Source organism: Chironomus tepperi, unplaced genomic scaffold, assembly GCF_022539635.2.
Source record: "Chironomus tepperi strain 1889 unplaced genomic scaffold, CSIRO-AGI_Ctep_v1 contig_196, whole genome shotgun sequence".
In the NCBI taxonomy this organism is placed as follows: domain Eukaryota; kingdom Metazoa; phylum Arthropoda; class Insecta; order Diptera; family Chironomidae; genus Chironomus; species Chironomus tepperi.
Window position 1 is genome coordinate 1,092,930 of NW_027226318.1, and position 26,579 is coordinate 1,119,508.

The 26,579-nt window shown below is 33.0% G+C and overlaps 1 protein-coding gene across 1 annotated transcript in view; it reads left to right on the forward strand.

The window, feature by feature from the left end:
• Nucleotides 1–26,579, forward strand: part of LOC139090001 (probable G-protein coupled receptor B0563.6) — a 50,730-nt gene that overhangs the window by 15,009 nt on the left and 9,142 nt on the right. The window contains exons 2-3 of the mRNA XM_070639666.1: nucleotides 14,583–14,935; nucleotides 18,820–18,973. Of these exons, the coding sequence (XP_070495767.1) occupies nucleotides 14,858–14,935; nucleotides 18,820–18,973 (232 nt within the window). The 5' untranslated portion in view covers nucleotides 14,583–14,857. The remainder of the gene's footprint in view (nucleotides 1–14,582; nucleotides 14,936–18,819; nucleotides 18,974–26,579) is intronic.

Genomic DNA, 26,579 nt, shown 5'->3' on the forward strand with positions numbered 1-26,579 from the left:
GGGTAGGATTAGTTTTGGAAGAAGTTGATCCTGATCCCGAAATCCCTTCCAATCTCTGAATACGCCACACTGATGCCTCAGCATCAATACCTTTCCTAGGAACTCAGATTCTTAAAAATGTAACTTCTGCGAATCTCACGATCCTAATTGATATTCATAGTGTTAAGCAGCAATTTACAAGTCTATACACTAAGCATTCTATAAATAACCAAAAAAAGCCATACTGTTCATGCTACAGTAAGTCTCTAGCACCAAACGTATTCTATCATTGCTAATTATTCACACAAATTATTCAGTACAATTTCCATAATTACCGAGCATCGTCTGACAAATAGCCTCGCTGAATTGCCTAATTAAAGAATAAAATGATTTATCAAGGAAATTAGAAATCGCGGCGGGCGTTGACATCGATAATTAGCGAACACCTTAAATTTGAGTGCTACTTGAGACATTTGAGGCAATTTTGATTGAATTTTTGGCACAGCTGATCTTTTGATTAGATTTGCTTTGATTTGAAGCAGATGAGGTCATCAGTCATGAATGGTGCTAATTGAATTCAGATGCCATACACTAAGTTCAAGTACCTTTCCCAAAAATAAGGTAAATAGCTACATCAAAATTCCATTAACAGATGCTAGTTGCAGTAATTCCAAATTTTATCCATTTCTGTTTTTCATGTCCACTAATATTTAATTATCTTATGAGCACTTATTTATGCTTAATACTTAATTATTTTTTAAAAAAACAAAAACAGACAAAACAGAAAACATCAGCAAAAAATTAATAACAATATTAACAGAGCAACGACATCATGCTGATTATTAGTCTTTGTTTCATCTTAAAATGTGAAATGTCTACCCGACTACTTAAGACTTTTTTATGGTCGAGTGACAAGAAGTTGAAGATGAAAAAAAAATGGAATTTCCAAATAAATTCAGATTAAATATTTTTAATGGCTTCTTATGCTGGATGCTTTCGGAACAGATGCTGGTTAGGTTTAAGGGGTCAATCTCGCTTGCTGGGATCTGGATTTGGCAGGGAAGCAGCTTAATTTTAATGAAATCCTTTTAAAACCGTTAAAATTCAAGTTCAACTTTTTTTGCAGTTTTCAAATTTCAAAAATCCGTTAAATTTAAATCCTCTAATTTTTAAAATAATTTCATCCAAATTAACTTCTAAACCTCCATTTTCCCAATCCAGTCTTGCAAAAACCCAAAAAAATCCCTGCAGTATCAACTGCATTAAATCTCAATTCTATTCATCCACAGCAAAATTCACAAACAAAAATGAAAAATGAAGTATATTTCACAAGGATTGCCATGATATCATCCTATAAATAGCAATAAAGGGATTTTGCGACGAGATTGAAGTCAAAAAGCTGAAACTAATGCTTTGTTGTCTGACGGCAATAAAGTGTATCAAAAAAAATAGTACATATTGCTGTGTTATGCGTTAAACACAAAGGTCGCATTTTGACGTCAACATGCAATAATTCATTGGAACTTTTACATGCAGGATAAAGCAAAAAGGTCGACTTTCGGACATGAAATGAGACACAAAGCTGGATTATATAATCGAAATTAATCCTTGAGTAAGCAGAGATCAAAAAAATGCATCTTATGTAATAAATTCATGACTCGTCCGATTGGATGTGCATGAATGACCTTGATTGAATTTTCTCATCCATTAAAAATTATTTTCGGTCATGCATCATGGCTTATATCATATCAGAATGCCAGAATAATTTTCAATTTTATTTATCGTCATGATAATGTGAACTGACAGCATGTCCAGTAAAACATAAGAATCATATACGAGGCAGCAAAAAAAAGCAATAAAAAAATGTTCAGCATCTCTTCCTGTTAGTTCCATTTTTTTGATACGATCCAGAGCTTTTAATTAATTTTTCGTCCAATTCCAAGTTGTTTCCTTTATTTTTTGGATAATGAACATTTTTATTGACATGGACAGAATCAGGACATTTTTTCATGTACATCCAGTTATGAGAACTGAGTCTGATATCCAACGACCAGCACATTCCTCGAGCATTGCTTCAAAAAGTCTAAAACTTAATGTAGTAATAGAAAATATTTGCAAGCTTAATGGACTTCCAACACATTTTGGAACGTCTTTCCAATGAGTAAAATTCATGAATGAATGTACAGCTGGAGATCACAAAACCACCTGTTGCATGTTATTTCCCAACTTCCAGTGCGAGAGAATTTTCAAATATTTTCTCATTTTCTTTAAGCATTTGAACCTTTTATGAAGCAATGCAATTGCATGAGACATGACAGCATCATCATCAATGTTGTCGTCATCGCCAACACCATCACCAAAAGTTAATGAAATTTTTACGTTCACAAAAAATTAAAATTAATTTCATTTGTGAAAAGTTTCTGCTGTCTTTTCACTCATTAATGCTGTCTACACTCATAAGGGAGCTTCCACATGCTTTTCTATGATATTAACAAATAAAACTGAATTAATTTCACTGACATTTGTTTGTGGTGACAATTTAATGTCAAGTACAACACCTCACATTATTTTGTCTGCATCTTATTCTACAAGTTTTATATCCTTGAATTAGAGAACGAGATGAAAAAAAGTCAAATTAGCATGAAAATGGTTTGCCTTTTTGCTTCTTTTGTGTTGGGGTGATGGCATTGGGATATTGGCTAGTATGTTGCGGGTATGACTATGGGATGGTCAAGACGCATTTGTGGGACTTTTTTGTGATTTCGTTCTTTAGAATTACAAAACTGCTTTCTAAGCACTTACCTATTTACTTTGATGGCCGTACATATCAACTGTGATCCATGGCCTCCCTCAGATGTTGCCTAAAGCTGGTCCTATCACCGGCTACCGCCTGCCAATTGCCAATACCAAATCCAATACTGTTTCTATCGACAATTTCCCTCCAGGAGTTCTTTGACCTACCACGAACTCTTGCTCTGTAAGCACATGATGCATAAATGGCTTTAAATCCAGCTCCATTCCAACTTAACTCTGTCCTGAGAACTGATTTCATCGAATCTGGTCGGGGTCAGAGTCATGTTGCCCTGGAACTGGATTTTTGTCCATATGTCGTTCCGATAGTAGCTACGGCACTGCTTCGTCGCAAGATGTGAATCCTAATGACACTGGAACATCCATTTTTGGTCCATCTTTACGGCCAAAAATGAAATTGGTCGCTTCGTGTCATTCGGGTGTCTTAATATGTAGCTTGATAAAACAGTTGTGTGTCTTGCTTGGAAGGTTAGCATTGAATCAGCTAAACAGTCTTTTGAACCTTGATTTAGTATAATCCATACAGAATGTCCTCACAAATGCAAAATCTCATAGGTTTCTATGTAGATTATTCACTTATAACTTATCCCAATGAACCTTGATCATTTCATTTCAGTTCAGCATTCAGCAAGTCAAACCTCACACCAAACTTTACTTCCTATTGTAAAAATGCTCATGCAAGAAACTTTTGTGATTAAGTTTTTAATTATCAAGTTAGAGGACAAAAAAATATATTCTTTAATCGTGATAAGTGATTCAAGACAAACTTTCATCGCTTCCTTTCTTAAGTCTCTCTCGAACAAGGAAACTTAAAGCAATGTCGTTGTCATCAAAAGAAATTTGTACTCGTATTCAGGATTGTGCAAATTAATCTGTGACTTTTTTTCTTTCTTCACTTACTTTGTGCTTCACACAATTTTTTAAAATACACTCTTGGGTGGGAATAAGAAGTTGGAATGAATGAGTGACAAAATTGTTTGTGGCTTTTTTGGGGATTTGTACGTGAGCAATTTTGGAATGGAATTTTGTGATTGACTAATTTTTAGAGTTACATCTGTGTTTGGAGACTTTCCTTTTGAATGTCTTTGAACTTTTGGATATTTACAATTAGCATGACATGATAGAGCCATACTGCAATGACATGATAGTGCCATACTGTAATGGCATGCCAGTGCCATACTGTAATGACATGGTGGTGCCATACTCTAATGGCATAGCAGTGTCATATTGTCATGGTATAGCAGTGAAATACTGCAATGACATGGCTGTGCCATACTGTAATGGCATGACAGTGCCATACTGCAATGCTTTGGCTATGCCATATTGCAATGACATAGTTGTGCCATATTGGATTGGCATTGCACTGCCATTCTACAACAGCATGGCAGTGGCATACTGCAATGACATTGGAATTGAGTACCACTTAACCATGTGCTGCTCGGGAGCTTTAAAAGCTCAATTAAGTTTCAATTTAAATTCATTCTTTTAAACAATTCAAAATGTTAGACAGATTAAACTTTTTATTTGAAAACTTACAACTTGAAATTATTCACTGTAGTTTATTCCAAGTTTATTCAAATTCATATCCACAATGAAATACAATCTTTTTAACAAAAGTTCATCTTAACCCGCCCAACCAAAATCACAAAAGTTCAAAAACAAACTTTATTCTTCCAAAAAAGCAGCACAAAAATGAAACCCTTGAAAAAAGTAAAATCTGTTAAAATTTAATAGACTTATCGCGAGGATTGTTGGAAACTTTTCCCTTCAAATCTGCTTTACTTGCACAAATCTTTAAGCTTCTTTGAGCTTATTTTCATTGTGTGCAAACAATTTTTTTTCTTAAATAGATTTTTGAGTTGAGGTAAGTTGTGGATTTGTAAGAAATTTAAACGGTTTACGTAAAATCTTGGAATTATTCTTGATTAAAATTTGAAAAATTTTGTCATCGATGATTATGTAGCGATGGATTTAAAGAGATAATTTAAAATTTTGAGCATTCTATACTGAATTTAGCATTTTATAGATCCAGGATGGCAAACGGCGTAGAAAAGGCGACATCTGATCAGATTTCACCAAATCTGACCCCAGGTCAAAATCATACCTGCATGTCGCTGGATTTTTTGCCATTTCAACGCCATGTAATTAAGTGCCATAATGCGGCAAACTGCATTTTTTGTCATAAAAATGGATCGAAATCAGCCGTCACAATACCGCCAGTGCAACTTCGCTTCTTACAGTTTCTATGATAACGAACCTAAGCGAACAGGTTGTACTTATCGAGATTGTTCATCCTTCGGTCGATTTCTCCGAGATATTTTGTCATATACTCTATAGTATCTCATACACTTTAGCAAGCAATCCATATATTCATGTATGTACTATACTCTATGGCTAGCTAGTTTATATACTTCAAGAAACCATCCCCTCCATAAAGTCAATAAAGAATCAATGAACTATACATGTAAATTCAGACTAAAACTAACTCAACACAAAGAAATACTTCAAAATAATCACAGTTTGTAGACGAAAATTGTAGAGAAAAATAATTGACAAAAGGGCAATTAAGGGAACCAAATTCTTTTACAACAAAAACGATAACAAGAAACTTTGCCGTCACTAAATAGAAAAAAATAACCAAAAAAAAAAAAGAGAACTTGTTTGAATACATAATTCAGCAGAAGAAAAAAAGTTTTCTTTCCATATCTTCACATCATCAATTTTGAGTGTGTGTATGGAAATGTAAAAGAAATGATGCTGAATAAAAAATTGTTTTCCTTTTGTCTTATTGAGTAAGCAAATTTATTTTTTTTTTGGGGGAAATGCTAGAAAAGTTGAAATTTACTTTTAAAATTTTCTGTATGATGAACTTTATTCCAATAAAAGTTTTGGAACAGATTTGTTAAAGAAAAACACAGAAAAAATTTTATGGAAGAGATTGAAATGTGCATTTAAAATTGAGAAAACAGTATGTTTATGCAAAATGTGTAGCATATTTTATCTGGAAGATATGAGGATTGTTGGCTGTAGATTTATATTGAATTTACAACTAGTCAGTGCTACGTGAGTCTAAGTGGCTCGATAGCCGAATGGTTTAGTATCTCTGTACCAAATTATTGCAATAACTCAATGATCATGGGTTCGAAACTCGACAAGAGCAATTTCTCACTGTAATGGAAACGTGACTCACAGTCTTCCTTTGTAGACTGCAGGCAGTAATGTCTTCAAACGAGTGGTTCTGATCCTACTATGAACTGTTGGTCTTATGTTCTGGTGCAACTCTACTCGTTAAACAGTTATTATCTGTCAGTCACTCTAACGTTCATCTTTGGATCTCTATGATCTGAGTACCTCAAGGTTTTTTCAGTACTACTTCAATTAATTTATGTTCTGGTATACACCGAAACCTTTAAATGTCATACAATGTTTAGCGATGTAACAAATTAACATTACATTTATGAATACATACTTTGTAGTTTCGCACTTGAAAGCCAGACATAAGCAACTGACATAACAGTACGTGCAACTATGTATGCATGTCCAACATTGTATGCATGTCCTATAGTTTGCAACTTTGCCGACAAAAATGGAGTTTGAGAGATTGAATACCTTTCAATTCTTAAGTTGAGTAATCAGTGAACGACTTCATAGTTGATCCTGAATTTAAAAAGTTCATATTTAGAGATCAAAGCCGAATTGAGTTTGTTCTGGTTCGCTAAGCTCCGATTAAAATGTGTACGAAATGTAAAACTTCTTTTTCATGTAAATTTTTAGTCAACCTGAACGAGCTACAAAAACATTTTTTTTTTATATTCACAAACTTCCAGCAAAGTCTTCAAGGAATTTATCCATATAATAATTTAGACAAAGCTTTAATGTAATCCTCATAAAGTTTTTCTTAGATTCTTACATCACAATATTCCATCTGTAAAGCTTCATACTAAATTTCTCAAACATTTTAATAAACTTTACTTAAGATTGGTTTTTTACGGATACATCAACATAATGGCTGCATAGATCATTAAATTTCAATTTTACAATGTCTGAAGTTTTTAAGTGCCTTTAATACCTGAGATTTATTCCGCAGACCCAAATGACATTTTAAAAGTTTATAGATCATAATGGGGTCGTTCACTTGTGCTGTAGATTTTCTGTTTTGGTTTGTTACAGTCATAAGTCTATGGATTTAGTTGCTTCTTCTGGTCAAGTGTTGTCCAAACTAAGTAGTGGCACGACATTACTTGGTGCAATCGAAACAGTACATGGAATGTGGTTGTGGACATTTCTAAATAGTTTTGATGACACACTAGTCTGCCGCGGCACACAGTTTGGACAAAACTGCTCTAGTTTGAACTATCTAGTTGATATCTGATCAGCAGTTCTATGCTACGCATTGTACATCTTTCTGTAGAATTTATATAGCTCCTTAAAATCCTTTAATGCTGCTCAATTTATGGTGATTTTGTTTTTCGATTTTCTAAATTGATTTTTAAGAGGGAATCGCAAGCTCTGTACATACTAATCTGTTTATAACAAGTACTCATTAAAGCATTCAAGTCTAGTTGATTTTTCAAGTTCAATGTTCTTGAGTCAAGTCAAGTTGATTTGAAACAAATTGTCTTCAGAACTTGCATGCAAGTATTCGCTCATTTGCATGCGAGTATCAGTCACTTGCATGCAAGTATGTGCTTACTTGCAAGTATGTGCTTACTTGCATGCAAGTTCTAAACTTCTAAAAAAATGAATTCTGAATTCAGCCTCAATTATGTCGACTGTGAATTCAGATTAAAGTCTGTCGCTGTGCTTTAAATGAAACAAATTATATTCTCATTATTCCAACTTAATTAAAAGCTAATTTTGGTAATTATTTCGCAAGAGACTTGTTTTGATGTGAGGCTTTAAAATGTTTACTATAATTAGGCTTCACATATAAGCTCATTTACAGATACACAAGTTGATTTTAAATCTTCAATGCTTTCGCGTTAATTACCACAAAATTTACATTTGAAGCATAAAATAATGAGCATAAAATTCTAATTAAAGTTTGCTTTTTGCAGTTGCATCAAGTAACAACCAGAATATGATCTGTGCTGATATTATAAGCACATAAATTAAAATAATTTAATTAAAATCCATAACAATGTCTACATCCACATCAAAAAAAATATCTAACGAAATTAAAAACTTCTATAAAAGTATGTCATTTAGTTCCAATAAAAAAATGAAATGAAACCATTATGCAGATTAAATGGACATTTTTCCTTCCTCTATTCTCTTTCTCATATTTTAATGAATATTATATGTGTGTGTGTGTGTGTTTGTGCCTTGATCCTTGTTTGTCCTAATTTTTCTTTTTGTCATCACTTTATTTACCATTGTGCTTTATGTGTGTCCATAAATCTTTAATGATATTAAATTTAATGAGCAACAAGTCATTTTCATTAATTATATTTTATTATTCTTACTGATCACGTTTCTTATTCTTTCTCAAAAAACTGTGTCTGATGGTTCTTTTTTGAGGGGTATTGTTGAAAAACAAATCCGAAAGATTGGGGTTGTACAACAGTGGTGTTCAAATTACATTTTTTCATGTTCTATTTCCCATTTTGTCATGAAATGTTCTTAAACAAATCCACAAAAAACTAAAATATCGCTCAAATTCGACTCAGATTTTGTATGGACAAGTCGACTTGAGTCAACTTGACTCCAAGTAAAATTCAAGTCAATTTCGAGTCCGTTTAAAGAGATTTTTAAAATGCTCAAAATCCAAAAAATCAAATCTTTGTTTATATTTTGAAAATATTTTGATTCTATAAGTTTAGCTTTCCTGGACATGATTGCTTGTCATAATTCTGATCTTTTGCTATTTTATAGCTCAGAGTTGCGTACACAACATGCTTTGAGCTTGTAAAATTGCCAGAAAATACTTTAATTTGTAATTTTTTAAAATGTACTAAAAGTAGTAAATGTACTAAATTTGTACTAAAATAATATGAAAACCGTTACAAATCCAGAGTTGTTGGACAATATTCATATTACAGTGACCGTCTTTAGATACAGCTTACTTAGTTACTTTCCTGGCCGTACAGATCAATCATAATTCATGTCCTCCTTTAAATCCAGTTTAAGATCCCTAAAATCCCTGTTTAATCCTCAATTATATTAGGAATCTGCAAGTAGCAAGATCTGAGCCTCATGCTTAATCCTGAATCATATACAACATCACCAGTACACAACCCCACTTCCATTACAAGTAAAAATTTATTCTCTTCTTTCCATTTTATTTTTGTAAACAACGAGAATTGTGCGAACTAAAAAAGTAGGACATTCGCAATATAAGAGCATTATCAGCCCCCATAAATAATACAACGATATTAAGAATTGTCTGTTAAAAAATTGTTTCCAATGCATATATGCGAATGCCCCATACAACCAAAAAAAAGAACATCAAATGATTACGTAAATGGAGCATATAAAAAATTCTGTTCATGTTCCCGTTGGATAATGTTCAACTGTGTATGCCGATCTATTCGATATAGAATTTGAATTTATTATATCAAAGAAAAAAAAAGTATGTAGGGGGGAATGGAAATATTCATGAGTTAAAGTTTGGCATAATTTTCGAGCATTATAGGATAAGTTTTATTCATTATGGGGAGATATGATGAAAGACTTTAATGGCATAACTGTAAATTATAGATAATTGTAACTGAGACACACAAAATATGGGATTGTAAAACATGAGAGAACTTCTTCCTCTTTGGGAAGTTTAAGTGGATGTAAAATTGTTGGAATTACAATAAAGTTCATGTTCTTGAGACTATTTGGGATTTTTTATGAATAATCGAAAGTATGTCAAGATCATGGTGTGGCTTCTAAGCAGATTGTCGCTTCTGGTGGCAATTGATGACAAAAATGGCACTAAGGAATATTTACGGATCTCATATCCATCGTTTGAGATCATTTGACATCCCATTCAAAACCGTTCTGAGAAATCAGAGCATGCAAAGTCATTTGGCCATAAGGGTTTCTTTGAGGTTCTAATGAATGAAGTGTTGAAGACGCTGCCAACTTTCAGTTCCAACTGCAATACTGTTCCTATACACAGCCTCATAACAAAAGTTCTCTGACCGCACTAGTGTCTAAAGCCTCTAAAGGATAGTCCAAAGCTAATACGCAATAGAATAGCCACAGCTCATATCCAACAGTCATTAACCCACCTATAGAATCGCACTTAAGCTTCCCATAAAACAATCAGGAAGTTAGGTAATAATGTATTCAATTTCACAGCATTTTCGCAAAGCATTCTCTCACTCATATGCTCAACTGTCTATCCTTTACAGCTTACTTCTGTCGACAATGCTTTCAACAATGCTATAGCATATCCAACAATGAGTTTATATATCATACAAATCTTGTATTTTTTTCCGTCATGTATTATATCATATCTATTTCAATATGAGTGTCACAGAATGTGTATGTATGAATGATAAGATAAGGAAAGAGACTGAATAAGAAGTATTTTTTTTTATGATTCTCAAAAGAGGGGAAGTGGGGATGAACGATGAAGTCTTATAACAATGTAAATCTTTTGTTATTACAACTTGATTTCTAGGAGCTGTTCGTTCCCGTATTCATAAGATGAACACAAACATTATCGATTTGACCCAATTTTTAGCAAATTTTTTTTATTATGTTTTGCAGACATAAAGGAATAGTCAGGATGAAAAATCGCTGTTATAGCAAATTTAAAAATCTTTTCTTACAACTACACATGAAAAATGGATATTTTATTGCAGACAGTTAATCACAACAGTGCTGTATGTTGACGTATGAAGTGAAATTTTTTCTGTCATGTCCTTGCTGGATTTACATCATCAAATATACATGCAATTCACATTTTTGATGAATAACAAAACATGATGTATGTGTACACAATTCATGTCAAATATTTAATTTAATTAACACATATTTTTGTATGAATTTTTTTCAATTTCCACATGTGGAATTAAGCGATGTAAATGTATTCAGGTTGAATAAACTTGCAATCATGATAGAGCTAAAAAGTGTGGCTTTGTTATGCATATACTTTTTTTTTCTGTCAATGGTAACTGTCTCAATGTCTTATTTTCATTTACTGAGAACCACAACAAAATGCTTACTTTTTTTTGTTATCATAGCTGATCGAGAGGTATAGATATGGGCGCGATGAACTGTTGTGTATTCTTTTATTTTCAATTGGAACTTTTTATATTCATTTTTTGTGTGGTTTTGGTTAGTGACGCGGTTTGTCATTGACGTGTAAGAAAGGAGTTGGTGATGATATGATTGTTGTTGGAAATGTTGAACTTTGGTTTAATTGAGAGTCTAGTAAAAGTTTGAGAATGTTGACATGAATGTCAAGATACAAGCCTGAGCGAGACAATTGATGAAGACTCTGCTAAGGAGCTTTAACGGCTCGTCAACTCATTGGTCATAAAGATCAATTGTGACCATTATCTGCCACAGGCGTTGCCTGAAGCTTGCTGTATCGCTGGCTTCCAATTGTCAATTTCCAATACCAATCTTTCGACAGCTTCTTCCCAAGTGCTCTTTGGTCGTTCACGAGCTCTTTTATCACCCAGAAAGTCAGATTGAAAGACCTTAATTTATGGAGCTTCACCAGGTCTCCTAATAACATATCAAGCCCATCGAAGCCCATCAAAGGGTCTACTAAGCGGCGAATTTGATAACGACAAGTTGAAGCCGCTTGCATTTGGTATCCATATGCTTGTTTAGCATCCATTATTTATTTGTGTCGCTCGAGAAGCGAACGTTCTTAATGCTAAGATCAGAACTGAAATCTAAAGCATAGTAATTCAGGCTCAAATCCGGTATAAAAGACATTCTATAAAAAAGAATTAGTCCATCATACGTCCTTAGAAACTGACTCAATGCCCACCAGACATACCAAAAAAATTTGCAATTTTAATGAAAATTTTCACAACTTTTTTCACTGGAATCAACACATGAAAAAAATTCGCAGAAATGAACAATTTACAAAATAAATAAAAAAAAAGCCAGCAAATACGACACGTGATGGAAACAAAAGTAAATGGGAATGCGGGTGGAAATCTACTTTTAAAATTAATGTCGCTTGGGTGTGCTGTTTTGTCCTATGACGAATGATTTATTTAATGCATTTACAGTTTTAAATGAAAATGTCGTGCTCCCCGCTAATGTGAGGTGGAAATTTAAAAAAAAGTCGCAATTTTCACTTTATGGATAATGCCTATGTGATATATTATCTCATTATTTTTTAAAAAAGAAGCTTTTATGGAAGATATTTTAAGAATAATGGGTTGTTGCTGGCTCCATTTAATGAAGGTGAAGGTAAAGATAAAAGGCACAAATTGTTTAGTAAATTAAAATTTTCTTGGAGATTTTAAAGGAGATAGGGTGGGGGAGGATGTGAAAAGAAAGACTTCATTATTTCTAGATTGTCAGCTTTGGAGTAGGCAATCAATCTCTTTTTGTGGTATCTGGGTATACACACTGTAACCATAGATTCTTAGAAAAATTTTATAAATTGCTCATTTTAAGGGAGTTTGAGCTTGAAAAATTATATTATGTTCACAGGAATAAGAGTCGTTTATAAATAATGTACATCATTTAAAAGGATTTTCAAAAAATGTCAGTACTAACTTATCAATTGTGATCTATGGCTTCTTTCAGATATTGCCTGAAACTGTTCCTATTGCTGCCTTCCGCTTGCCAATTTCCAATACCAAATGCAATGATGTCTTCCTTCGTTGAATTGTTTGGTTGTACTCGTGATATTATGTCATCTGCAAAGTCAAACTTGAGTGAGAGACTAAAAAGTGTCAGAAAACAATCAAAATTCAGAATGAAATTCATTGCTGGATCGAGATGCTTTTCTTCGGGAATCTCAGACTGTGTGTATATCAATAGATTTTCACAGCATAAGCTTACAATTGACCAGAGCTTCGTAAAAGACTTACAAATTATTCTGTATAAAATCTGAGTCAACTTCGAGCTCTCTAACAGACTAGGATGGCGAACACTGCCAAAAAGGTCGTCAATGTCATACTAGGTCAATGTCGTGCAAGCTTTGTTCATATTTCATTCCAAATTCGGCTTTAAAAACTGTCCTAATTTTGGATATTTTTATCACCATTTTCCAGAAGGCTATTAATATCAAATACTAAGAATAAATTAAAAAGTTTGTATAAATAAGCACAAATCCAGGCTTTTTTCACAAATTGTCACATTTTAAACATTTTTCATTTAATCATCAAAATTTATGTCAAAGCAAACACTGCTGACATCAAAAAAATTGCACATAAAGTATGTCAATCCAAAAATAAATTTAATATCTATCCAAAAAATCTGTTGATTCATGCTACTCACCACAATCTCCTCCTTCATAACTTTATCATCTCTTACGTAACAAGCCGAAAGCTCATCATCCTCATCTCATTAATTCTTTGAACAGAAAATTAATTTTAATTCCTTTAATATGATCATCATGAAGATAATTGACAATGAGATAAGAGACAAAAGCTATTTTTTTCTGTCATCAAGCTGTCTTATTTTTTCACGCTTTTATAGTTCAGACTAGTTAAAAATTGAATTTTAATCATTTTCAGTTGCTCATTTTCTCTTTAGGGAATTTTGTCATGGGAGAAAGAAATAAGTTGGAAGATGAAAGGAATAAGAATGGAAAATTTGTCTCGTTATTTAATTAATTAAGATGAGGAAGCTTTGACAATAATTTTTTTTACTTAGTTTAGTTTAGTAAACCAGTAAGTTTTCGTAGTGACAAACTTGAGTTTATTGGTTGACAACTGGTGAGTTCTTGTTTATATTCACTATGAAAATTCCTTATAGGTGCTGTTTCCCAAATGCTCTTAGTCTCGGCAAATTCTCAAGATCCACGCAGAAATCAAAACCGAGACCCGGAAATTTTGGTTTTGGCATCGGGTGTCCATTCTTACCAGTATATGTTATACCTGTTCAGAATTTAAGTGTGGTTTGAAGCTTTACAGAATTTACAGAAAAAATGGATAATTTAGCAATTTTAGCACAGAATTTCAATGTTTACTAAGTTAAAAAAAATAATTTTTTTTGGGTTGGAATCCGGATTATGTGGCAAAAGATTGAGGAATAATGAATAAAACTCCAACAAAGAAGCGATGGTCTTCCACAGTATCGGTTCCTAGAAATGTATGGTCAAATTTGGGTATTTTCGATTCAAAACCAAAAAATAGCTTAACTTGCCTGGTGCTCTAGTTGGTCACTCACATCTGAGCATTCCATACCATTCAAGTGGCACTAATCTGTTCAATACTAACCAATTAATCTTCTAAATTCCCAAAAATATATCACCATGTACACCCATCTCAAAACATCTCACAAAGTATCCTTTGTGCATCCATTCATCATCCAAAAAATATCCTCACAAAGCAAGAATCCATGTATTCCACATGTACATTCCTTTCAGTTCCATGAATGACATCGTCATGCTTTGTGCACTTTATGGAGACCAATTATTTTTTATTTCTTTGTCTCCCTTAATGCTGTTCAATAATCTACAGTCAGTTTAGCGCAATATGAATAAAGATCCGAGTGATAAACGTGCAGAACGGATGAGCAAGACTTAGTAAAAGATATTTTAATGCTTTTAAAATTACCTGAAAGTTTAATGAAAAATTCCTTAAATTGAACATAATTTAATGGCTGTATTCTTGATAAATAATAATGAGCAATAAACGTTTTTTCTTTACTTCCAGCAAATCCCAGCAGTAAATTATAAAAGAGAAGCAAGCAAGCAAGTGTTTAAAAATTCGTGTGAAAGGAACTGTAAGAAATGTGTCAAAAAAGGCGTGATAAATTACTGTGTAGTCAACAAAAATGCAAACAAAGAAACAATTTAATATTAGTTGGTTCCATAGACTATAAAATTACAAAGGAAGTGAATTTTAAATAAGAATCAGACTATATCAACCTGGACATAAATAAATAAAATTAAAATAATAATTGTTAAATTAAATTAAGATAAGCAAAAATGTCAAAATACTCAATGGTGGATCAAATATGCTATCTGGTGTGGAGTGCCAATGAAACTCTCCCACCAATACATCAAGTAAGTATATCCATTATGTAATTCAATATTATTTTCCCCCATTTATACTCTCATAGCTTCAAGTACTAATTAAATTTTATTAGAGTGGATAAACACTCTCAAAGTGACATGATACAATCGATGGGATATAAGAAGATGTTGGTGTTGATGCAGTGGTGGTCAACCTGTGTGCCGAGGCACACGTGTGCTGCTGAAATTTCAGGAAATTCCACGAACCGCATACTGCTCATGACTTACTATCAAGGTGTGCCATGTGCCACGATACAAAAAAGGTTGATCACCACTGCATTAATGTGAGAATAAAATTAAGTTTAATTATATAGAATTCAATGTGGACTCAAATGGATGTATCCATTCTTATTTTAAAGTTTCTTTAAATTTTAAAGAAAAAGTTTCTGGATGTGCTGTTGTTTCTTAATCTTGATTGATTTTATTTTTCAATTTCCCTTTGGAGCTTAATTCCATTCTTAAAATGAAATGAAATTCGAAACTATTTGGGAGCATTTGGAATTACAGTGGGATAGTTTTGTGTATTATATAGTGGCTTGTGAGGTCATTCATATGGGGACTGACTGAAGAAAATAGACCCATTTGTTAAATGTCTAATGAAGTGATGAGCAACCTGTGTGCCACGGAACTAAAAATGCCATGTACCGTGTGTCGTATACGGTTTCGGCTAAGACTTACCAACAGTATGTGCCGCGAAAAATAAAAGGTTGCCCTAGAGCATGTCTGAGTCTTGAGTCTTCATGTTTCGATTCGGAACTTGATTGCAATATGCGTATACTCTTTCCTTCTCACAATGGTGCCTTATGAATGACAATCCTCATTCTTTGTATACTATACATCATTTACTAACAATCCTCAACAGCATATCAACTGATATTAATGGCCCATAAAAGCATTTCCAGATATAACTAAACAACAGGAAACTGCATGAAACCATATCAAAAATCACCAAAAGGCCAATGTCCTTTACGGTTTATTAAAGCTGCTCATTTTGCAGCAATTCCTATCCGATAAAAATCGATGACATATACTGTAAAAACAAGACAAGAAATTGAAGGGCAATTGACATTTTATGGTGAGAAAGGCTCGAAAATTTTGATCGTTACTCAGTTACCGATGATAAAAGAGACATTGATTGACATGATGAAAAAGTCTTGTAAATTCAGAATGTATTTACGGTTCAATTTATGCTGTGAACTTTGAACGGCACATCATTTCAATTTGAATGTCTTCTGCTTGCCATGGATATGATTCTTTTTTTTGGATCTTGATAATTTTTTATGATTACTGAATAAATTGTATTAAAAATATTCAGTCAATCCGAAATATGATGTAAACTTCCCAGAAGTAACACTTAAAGATAATTTTAAAGCCTCCGCATCATGTTGCCAAGTTTACATCGACATAAAGCTCAAGTGTCAGCAACTCAACACTGACGAATTGTTTATTAAAAATAATCATGCTTCCCAGTCCACTTCCAGTCCACTTGTGAACTTGATTTTGAAACTCGAGACATCATAAATATGTAGATTGAATATTGATTTAAATGAAGTCAATGCTAAACGAGATAGTTGAACAATAGGAGATAGACAAGCACTTTAATTTCCTTAACTTTATTGGATGCATGGAAGAGTGAGCTTTATGAAAATCGGATTTTTGAAACTTTATTGTGAGTAATTCGATTAATTTTACGATCAATTTTGAGCATCTAGCTTTATGAGAGTAACAGACGCGGATGTGGCAAGGGATAGACACTTTACAGAAAATTATGCAATTTTATTAAATATTCCCGAATGCACAATCCAGTGAATTGTATTTTTGACATAAAAATAGGTCGGAATCAGCAGTCAAGGTTCTGTCAAGCCAACTGCGTATCTTAATGAGAATAGGGCGACTTAGGGAAGCCCTAATGAACATGTTGTGCCACTCGGGATTTTCTTATAGTTACGTAAGCTTTGGAACATAGTTAGTTCATCATTTTAGGCTCCATCATTTTAGTTGATCCATTACGCAATCCCATAACCCAATGATGGAAATCCCTTTATTTATTGGGGATACCGAAACACTACAGATTCGACCGAACTCACACACAGCATACGGTTTATGACCCATAGGTTGCTCACGACTGCTATAACTTGTCCTCAAGCCCTCAAAACCCCAATTGCAGTCCCAAAATTCATGATAAGAAACATTTTAATTGCCATAAAAATTGATACTTGAACGCCATGTAGCTGCTGCCTGGCTGCCCTGAAAAAGTCGTCCTGTTCGGGATATCCACAACCTAAAACCATCGAAAAGCAAAGGATTAATTATATCGATGAGATAGATAACATCTTGGGGATTTAATGCAACGTCAGTTTATCTAAAATTTCCATTCATCATTCTTCTTTATCTCATCGCTGCTTTTTTCCATCAAGCATATCCCACATAAACTTTCAAATTCAACAAATGATGCAAATTAGTTTTGAAAATGATGAAAAATTCAACCCCGTCTATAAATTATTTTTTCCCTCCAATTTTACTTCTTCTTCTTTTTCACACGAGTCTTACACTGCATCAGCACATTGACTGGAATTGGCATTTTTATACATAGAATCATCTTCTTCCTCTCCTCCGTCGTCATTTCAGACGAAAAAAGAAAGTCTTCATCATGAAATCAATTTTTTTTTCGCCAGCATATAGAATGTAATTCAATTACATTTTAATACGTTGGTTTATTAAACTTCATGTGAGACATACCGCATGACAGAAAATGTCGTATTGGTGTGGGCTGTTGATAAGCCTCAACACGTTTGATTTTCTATTTTCTCATGTGGTTTGATTGAAAGTTTGTTAAGGAATGAAAGTTTGTTAAGACAGGGTTGGGGAAGTTTTGGAATTTTTGAGGATGAAGCTTGCAGTTTTGGGACTTTAAGGCAGGAGATAAGCTTGAAATCTAACTGAATTTTCGATTTTGAGGATCTTACCAGCAATTCAAGTACCTGATTAGTATCATCCACTAAAAAAGCTTGTAATAAGATAACCTTATAGCCAATCTAAGTTCATAAAGACTAAATTGCTTCAATCTTGCTCCATAAGCTCCAGATTCTACATCATATCCTTTGTCTAGCACATTTAAAGCACAATTATGTAAAAATCCAATCCACTTCACAATTCTCCATCTCTGCTTGTTGTAAAGAAACTTCAACACACGTTTGACATTGTAAGACTTCTCGTCCATATCCGCACAGGTCATCGTCTCGTATGTTTTGAATTTATTCTCATATTTTGGCTCGTGTATGGCTATACAAAAGAAACAATAGTCACTGTTGTGCTTTTATTTCAAGAGTAGCCTTACGACAATAGAATGCATAATTCATACCTATACATATATAGCCAATAAGTTTGATGAAACGAAGCAGAAACAAAGCATCAAATGGAATGAATTTTCATCTTTAATCTAGGATATGAAACTCTGGAATTCTTGCTTACTAATGCTGTATAATATGTGGGAAAATTTGTAGACGTCGTGCACAAATGAACCACGAAATTGAGTAATTCTTCGAGTTTTTGATCTTGAACTGAGTGCAAGCTGGAATCTATAATTGAGCATCATAAGGGGGTTGTTCATAAATGACGTCTAATATTTTGTAACGGAAGTAGAAAGACTGACCAAAGTTCCATACCGAAGTGTCTAAAATGACAGAATTTGGAAACGTAATTGACAGACTTTTGGACGTCATTTATGATCAGCCCCTAATAATTTAATACCAACAATTCTACAGTCTACATCGACTCATGTTCCAATCATCAGCTTGCTTTTCCTTTATTTAACAATCAACACATACAATTTTTCTCATTTTCTCTTTTCCTTTGTTTCCTTTTCATGAATACAGCCACTGGATGACCTGAGGACAGAAAACTTGAGAAAACTCTCGTACGGAATTGTTTTACCAATAATTTGTGCGTTCGGAATAATTGGAAACTTACTGAATATCCTTGTATTAACACGTAAAAATATGCGAGGAACTGCTTACATTTATATGCGAGGTAAGTCTTGTTGTGTTTCTTTCTTTTAGACAGACTAGTAGATTAGATGAGAAATGGAATTAAAGCTTCAATGTCTTTGCTTGAAAACTTAAAGCTTTTCTCATAAAAGGAAATTTGGGTCTGATTTATGGGGTTTTAAAAGAGGATAGAAGAATCTTCAAAGTAATGATTAATAAGCGTATTAAAAGAGATTATCAATAAAATGGAAATAAAATATTGGACGCAGATGTTTCTTGAGGGATGATAAATATCAGCTTAAATAATTATGAGATTATTATTTCTTTTGGTACACAAAAATGTTTTATGGATAAGAAGAAGTAATTTTTGTGATAAAATGATAAGCAGCTGTATGATCAATATTTTTTGACAAATTTAAGTACAATTAGAGGTCTTGTTGAGAGCAAGCTTTCGTTAGAACTTCTTTTTTTAGACTTTTTTTGAGGATTCTAGTAGGCTTTGAATCTTAATGGATCTAGTGATGGATTTAAGTGATATAAAAACCGTAAAATGAGGTATTTTACTGTTTAGAGCAGTGTTGTCCAAACTGTGTGCCGTGACACACTATAAACGAACTGCATGCTGTATCCAGATTAAGTCATAACTTACCACCAAGGTGAGCCGAGACGCAAAATAATTTGAACATGACTGATCTAAAGCTTCAGAAAGCACAAAATGACTATAATCTCCTTAAAAATAACCTTACTGACCTACATCGCCAACCTTACAGATCAAATGTGGTCTATAGCACTTCTTATCTGACTGTATCGCTTTAAACGACCACAGACCACCATACCCCAAGCATACCTCATTCTATCCAATCAACTAGCCTTCATTATTGCCTTAAATCCCCAACTAAGTTTTAAATCTTGTTACATTAAATATTTAAACTTAAAGCATCAAAACATCATTTAATCAGCACATAACAATCCCACGTGCCTGAGTCAAAGCCTGACTCAAAGATCAAAAGCAATGACGATGCTTTAATGACATTCCAGTGGACTTTGTATATATTTTTCTCAATTGTGGGCGTTATTTACGATGAAAAATTCTATAGTATGCCGCAATAAAGCTTTGACTAATTTGTAGGCGATTGCAATAATATCTTAAGTAAATATTTGATAAGGCTAAAAATAATCGAATTAGTCAAGGTTGAATTTCATGCAAATGATGAGATAAGAAAGGTGATAAGATTATTTGGTAGGAACAGTCACGTGGTAGGAAGAATGTTTAACATCCGTTTGGCTGTTTCTCATGAAACTTCAAGTGCTGTTATTCACCATCGATGGTTGAGCAAGGTAGCGTGGGATATCCAGTGAAGGATGTAAACCCCCTCAATATGATTGTCTGAATAGTTCCTGAGCCTTGACTTTGGTCAATTTTTCAAGGACCGTTCTGCTCCATTTCCTGAAGGTTGCTTGATATTTCTAGAAATTTAAATTATCCACGACTTTGCGTGTCTAGTTAATAATGTATGGCCATTAATTTTGAACCATCAAAGTGGCAAGGACATCTAATTGTCGTCCATTAGTCTCATTACTTACTAAATAACAGACACTTAGCCATGAAAAGTCTAAAACAGACACTCATCATTTAATTCTAAAAATAGAAAAACTTTCGTGCATCATTTGAAAGTTAAAGACCTTTTCTTCTTGCCACTCAGCACATCGTCTATAAAAATCCACTTCTCAGTCATCAATGAAAAATTACACATTTCTATACTCAGTGAAAATAAATATCGTCAAGTCGAGTCGAAGTCTGTAGAGAAACGGAAGAAAGTTTATTTTTTCTTTGACGAACAATCATAAGAAATGGAAATAGAATCATTGAGTGGTAATTGCTTTTCAATCAGAAGTAAAGTAAATGAAACGCGGCGTGTAGGTTGAAGAGAAAATTAAACAATTTCTTATTCCAATATCCTTTCCTACTCGATCGCTAAATGTTCTACTCAATTATACATAATTGAATGAAAATTGCTTTTTAATTAGAGGAGTTGAGGATGGGAACTGAAGTGAGAGTAATTTTATGAAGTAATGAATTTCAAAAGTTTTGTAATAAAAAAAGTTTTTAAGCGATCGAGAATTTTTCCCACGAGATGCGGAGGATTCAATTAGAATTGGTAAGGGAGGGCAGAGTAAATTAGGCATAGAAGCACACAAAGTGAAGATTAATTGAATAATTTCAGTGTACAAAAATAACGGTTAAAAATAAATTGAAAAATAACGGTCAAAAAATATTTGAAATAATGTCGGTTGAAACTCACAATTTTTTTGAAAAATAACCGTTATTTTTGAAAAATTTCCCCAAAAACCATTCAAATTGTCAATCTTCAAATGCATGCCATCTGCCAATCTGACCAAGTGTGAACATCATTACATCCAGCAAAAAAGCATCATAAAAAGGCACAAAACATCCCCCCAAAGACGAGAACATTTCCTTCATTAAGCTTTGCGTGTCTTCGCCCCTCAAAGATTAAACAGAAGAAGCCTTTTTAATGCCTCAGGAACATCGATTTGAATAATCATTGTGTTGAAATGTGTGACAAGGACATGCGAAGGAGTAAAATATTGTTTTGTGTATCTATACACAATGTCATGTGGAATGAGGCTTAATATATATCTCAATATATTTCCTAATCTATTATTTACTGTAGCAAGTCATGAGAAATAAAGACATGGAACATGATGATAATTGTTAATACCTTTACTGCGCATTTCATTAAAATTCTTTGAATTCCTCAAGTACATATCTTGGAATTACGTAGCTGTATGCTTAGTATAGCTCAAATTATTGTAAGATTTCTAAACATTTTGAATTTAAATTAACATTGAATGCTGCCTGATGAATGATAATCATATTGAACTTTAGGAATTGAATATTAATATTGAAAGAAGTTGGGGTTTTATGAAGCTATAGACAATGACTTGCTCTTTAGGATACTTTTGTTTAAAATTGTAAAAAAATAGATTTTAATTGAAATTTTGATACGCAGTAACATCCAGTTAAGGATCTTAAACTCTATTTAAAGGATCATTAAAGCTCCTAGACAGTATTCAAGTCTACAGCACATTTAAACATCCGAAGACAAAGTCAAACATCCGAAATTCTAAAATTCAACCATCAAACAATGAGATCAGCCTACAGCAAAGTCAAGACAATGTCTCGCATCCCACTCCATTTCCTCCACTGGGATCCATTCATCAAGTTTAATCTTCTATGCTGTAAATAATCACCGAGAGCCGAGATTTCGATGTAAATTGTGAATTCTCGATGTGCTGAACATTTATTACATTTTCTATGAAGAATGTTACACAGTCAATAAGACTAACCTTGACTCAGTTTCGGGTAACACTTTCTGTTTACTCAATGAAGAAGACTGAAAAGTTATTTGAATGCTGAATCCTCTGCCTAAATAAATTTTCAATTATTTTCAAGGAATTTTTGCGTTGTTGCTGCAAAAAGAAGCTTCAATTTATGGAGCACAAATAAAAGATCTTTCTCGATAAAGAGTAAAAGGATATAAAAGGCATATTTCGTATGACCTACTTTCAGCCTACAAGCTTTAAGAAATATAATAAGATTTTGGAAGGTAATTAGAATTTGAGGAATTCCCTTGGATCTTTTCTCCCTTAAAATCTTTTGCTATACCTTAAATGGAATTTTTTTAATTTCAAGGAATTTCATACCTTATGTCTTGAATGTGCAAGCACAGACTAAAGTTTAACCTTTCAGTTCAAAATACGTGAAAATACTGTGGAAAATTTCTTAGCCTTCAACAAGTTTCTCACTATATACATCAGCTCGTTTTTGTTGTATCTTGGTAGTAAACAGATCAACACTGTAATTTTCCCATATTTACATACATACTGATGTTGTAGCAAAATAAGAATTTCCATGCTGTAGCAAATGAAAAAGGAAAAATTTATTCGAAAATGAAGAAAAACATTTCAAAGGAAATCGATCTTTGGAAGAAGATTGCTGCAATCATTTGTTGACTTCTATTCAAAGAATTATTGATGGTCGATTGCTCTCGATGGAATTTAGTTATTTATGAATTCATCTTGAAAATTTGAATGTTGAAGTTCTTTGTTTACAAACAATTTATATTGAGATTAAGCTTTTTATGCGAAATTTATGGCTTGAACAAGCTTAATGTCTATCTTGTTACTGATCATTGTAGGCTTAATAACCTGTAGATAAGGAATAACAAGATCCAGCTTAACTTAAGCAAGTAAAATAATCGAAATTCTCCATTTAATTAAATTCCCAATATTTAGTACACAAAATGTGCTTAACCAACTTGTACTAAATTCAAATTTTGTACTAAATATCGCCCCTATCGATACAACATGATTTATTACCATACAGACGGTAAAAAATCGAAATGCAATGGATAAATGAAATGAAAAATTCTCCATTAAGTTCCAACTTGCTTTCTCAATAGTACACAAGCATCATTTAATCATGCACAAATAAGCAGCAAAAAAAGCTTTTGATAAGAAAAAAGTTAAGTAAAGCTGAAATAAAATGTTTATCATATGTAGACAAGCAAGCACGAATGGAATGAATAGAATGTGTGGAAGGAAGAGAATTGTAACATCCTTATTTCCATGTAATAAACATCTTCATGCTTTAAAAAATTGTTTCAAAGACGTTGTCATATTATACGGTTGGATGCAACGCATACTTAGTTAAAGTTTCTTTTTCTTAATTAAATCATTTGTGAAGGAATTTTTGAAGAAATTTTTTTGTAGACGCTTACGTCAGTCTGGAATTAAAGAAGAGTTCAGAATTTGCATAAAATTGCACGTGCATTAACATTTTTGGATAATTTAAATTAGATGCTTAAGAAAAGTATTATGGCGGATCTCATTATGTATCTTATGGAATTTTCTGACGAGAAATTCATTTTGCATTATATCTTGATATGTGCTTATCTTTAGTGGAATTGCTAAAATGGTATAGACAAAGTAATTTAGAACAAAACAATTAAGACTTGCAAAGTGTACTTAAGTTAAGAAAATCAAAGCTTTTTGTAAGGTACTGTCATCAAGCATTTAGGTTTTAGTAACTTACTTGCAGTAAAGAACATGACTATGTGGAACTAAAGTCGCAATGAATGGTTACTTGCTCTGTTACTCAGTATATAGGAGACTTAAACTCAGACATAAAAAACAAGATATACCATAATATGGACACAGCACTAGAGAAGCTTAAAATTCCGATTTCCCACCATCTTGTAGCTATCTGCATGCTCAATTCAAAATATCCACAATCCTCACACCAATTTAGTGGTAAATTCCCACTTATGATTTCCGGACAAGCAGCTCTCAAAGCTCCCAGTTGCCCTTTTCCAAAACCTATAATCTGTTCTGATCCATGTTCCATAAATTCATCATAAACCTCAACTTTAAAAAATCTCATTTACCTTAAAATATTCCCTTAATAAAGTCTGATGGGATTTCAGACTACAGTAAACGTGGGCACGTCAGGAAGATGCTAAATTAAAAAATATAAATCTTCATGTCTCGACGGTTTCTCTTATAGTAAACTTTATTTTCTCTTGAGCAAAGTTTTACGCTTGTTGATCCATAAAAGATTCTTTTTTGCTCATATCCAACAACATTTTTTTTAAACGTTATGAAGTTTGGTGGCAAATGTGGAATAAAAAATGTAATTTTAGTTAGTGTGAGATTTTTTATTAAGTTTGAGTGTAAAAAATGTTTTGGGGAAGTTATGTATGATGAGGAAAATTGAGGGAAATCTGGTGGAAATTTAGGAAAATTGAGGGAAATTCTGCCATTTTATTAAAGTTTTGATTGGTACTGAGCAGCACAAGTCGACTAATCGACCCGACTAGACACGATCCGAAACAGGATCAACGTGGCTGAAGCGTGCCGAATCCGACAACAAAACAGATTTTTTTTCCCAGCTCTGCATGCTGCATGACCCAGGGTATATCAATACAATGGGGGAGGGTATATCAATACAACATGTTGTCATATTTGTCAATCAATTAACCGATTTGTGCTGCTCGGGTTATTAGTCTGCAACGAACTCAACATCCAACAGTACTTAATTTTAAACTTATTTCTAATAAATTTTCCCAAAAAAATCTTATCAAGTTCACAATCCACTTAATTTAATACCTTTAGTTACCATGACTGCACACATTGTGTACAGCATCACTAATATCTGTTTCAATTATTCTCCAGTTAGCTTCGAACTAAAGCAACTTTGAAGGTAATAAAAAAATTATTTCGCATAAAAGCAAACTTGAACAAACAATTCTTTTTGTTATTGTATCCATTTAAAAAGTTTCCATTGAATGAGATTAAAGTGTAATCTGTTAGATGCTTGCTAATAGAATTTTTTTGGTGCTTTTTGTGTTATACGGTGCTTGTAAAAATTTATTTGACAAAGAGGTTTAAAATGTTTTTGATGAAATTTAAAGTAAGAAATTAGATTGTGGATTGAGAAATGTTTAGAGTTTTGGGGTTTTAGTGGAGGTTCTGAACCGGACCATAAATAGCGGTTCTACTGTCTGTATTATGGTGCTTTTATTAAAACCTCGATAAAACATACATTTTGGAGTTGGTCTCGAATCCCCTAATTAAGAGTGACGTTAAGGCAACTTATTTGAACGGCATACAGCTGTAGATTCAAGTATTTAACATTAAGCAAATGCAGAAGCAGCCATCCCGTCATCCGTCACGGCAACTGTCGTGGATGCTACTGTAACAAGTTTTTGCAGTTTAAATGTTGATCAGGTGGCACCGTTATGATGAAATCTTCCTTATACCTGATTGCCGAGTAGGATTTGAACCCTCATCTTATAATTTCCTACCAAATATTCCTATCGCTGATCTATCAAGATGTACTTCAAGTTGATTAATTGTTTAAACCTCAAAGGCTTTTAATAAGAATTCCAAATGTTTCGACTCTGACCAGTTCTCATAGTTTAGCCAATCCCGAAATATCTTGTCCTAAATTCAGTCTGTGTAACCTTCAACTCCCAACTTTTATCTCAAGTATGTTTCTCAATTGATAACAAAAATGATTTAAACCAAGTTAATATTACAAACCCAGTTATTTAATGTTAATTTAACTTTTAATGAGGCTAAACAATTATTATACTTTTCATTACGTCTATAAAAAAGGCAGATAAAATGTAAAATTTCATTTGAATTAATTAGACTTTCTTCCATTCTTCATGTTAAGTAAATAAATTTTATTGTAATGAGATTCCGACACAGACAGAAAAATCAACAAAGTCAAAAAATTCGAGTACATGGCATCAAGTTCATTATAAATTAGAATTTTCCCTATTTGACAAGTCAGCAGTTTTAATTACCAAAATCAATAAGTTACAGCCTACAGACTAGACATTTAGAATTTTCGTGCTCAAAGAAACTTTTTGTCCTTTTATGGATTGAATATTAATTTAACGATTGACCCCAATCACTCAAATTTAATTCTTTTTGGTATTCCGCTTACTTTTTTGTGTTTACTCACTGTTATTGTCATCAACATTTAATTATTCACGGCTGAATTTCATTGTCAGTTAGTCACACAAGTGTATAATTTGTTTGTCAAGCTTTGGGATCCG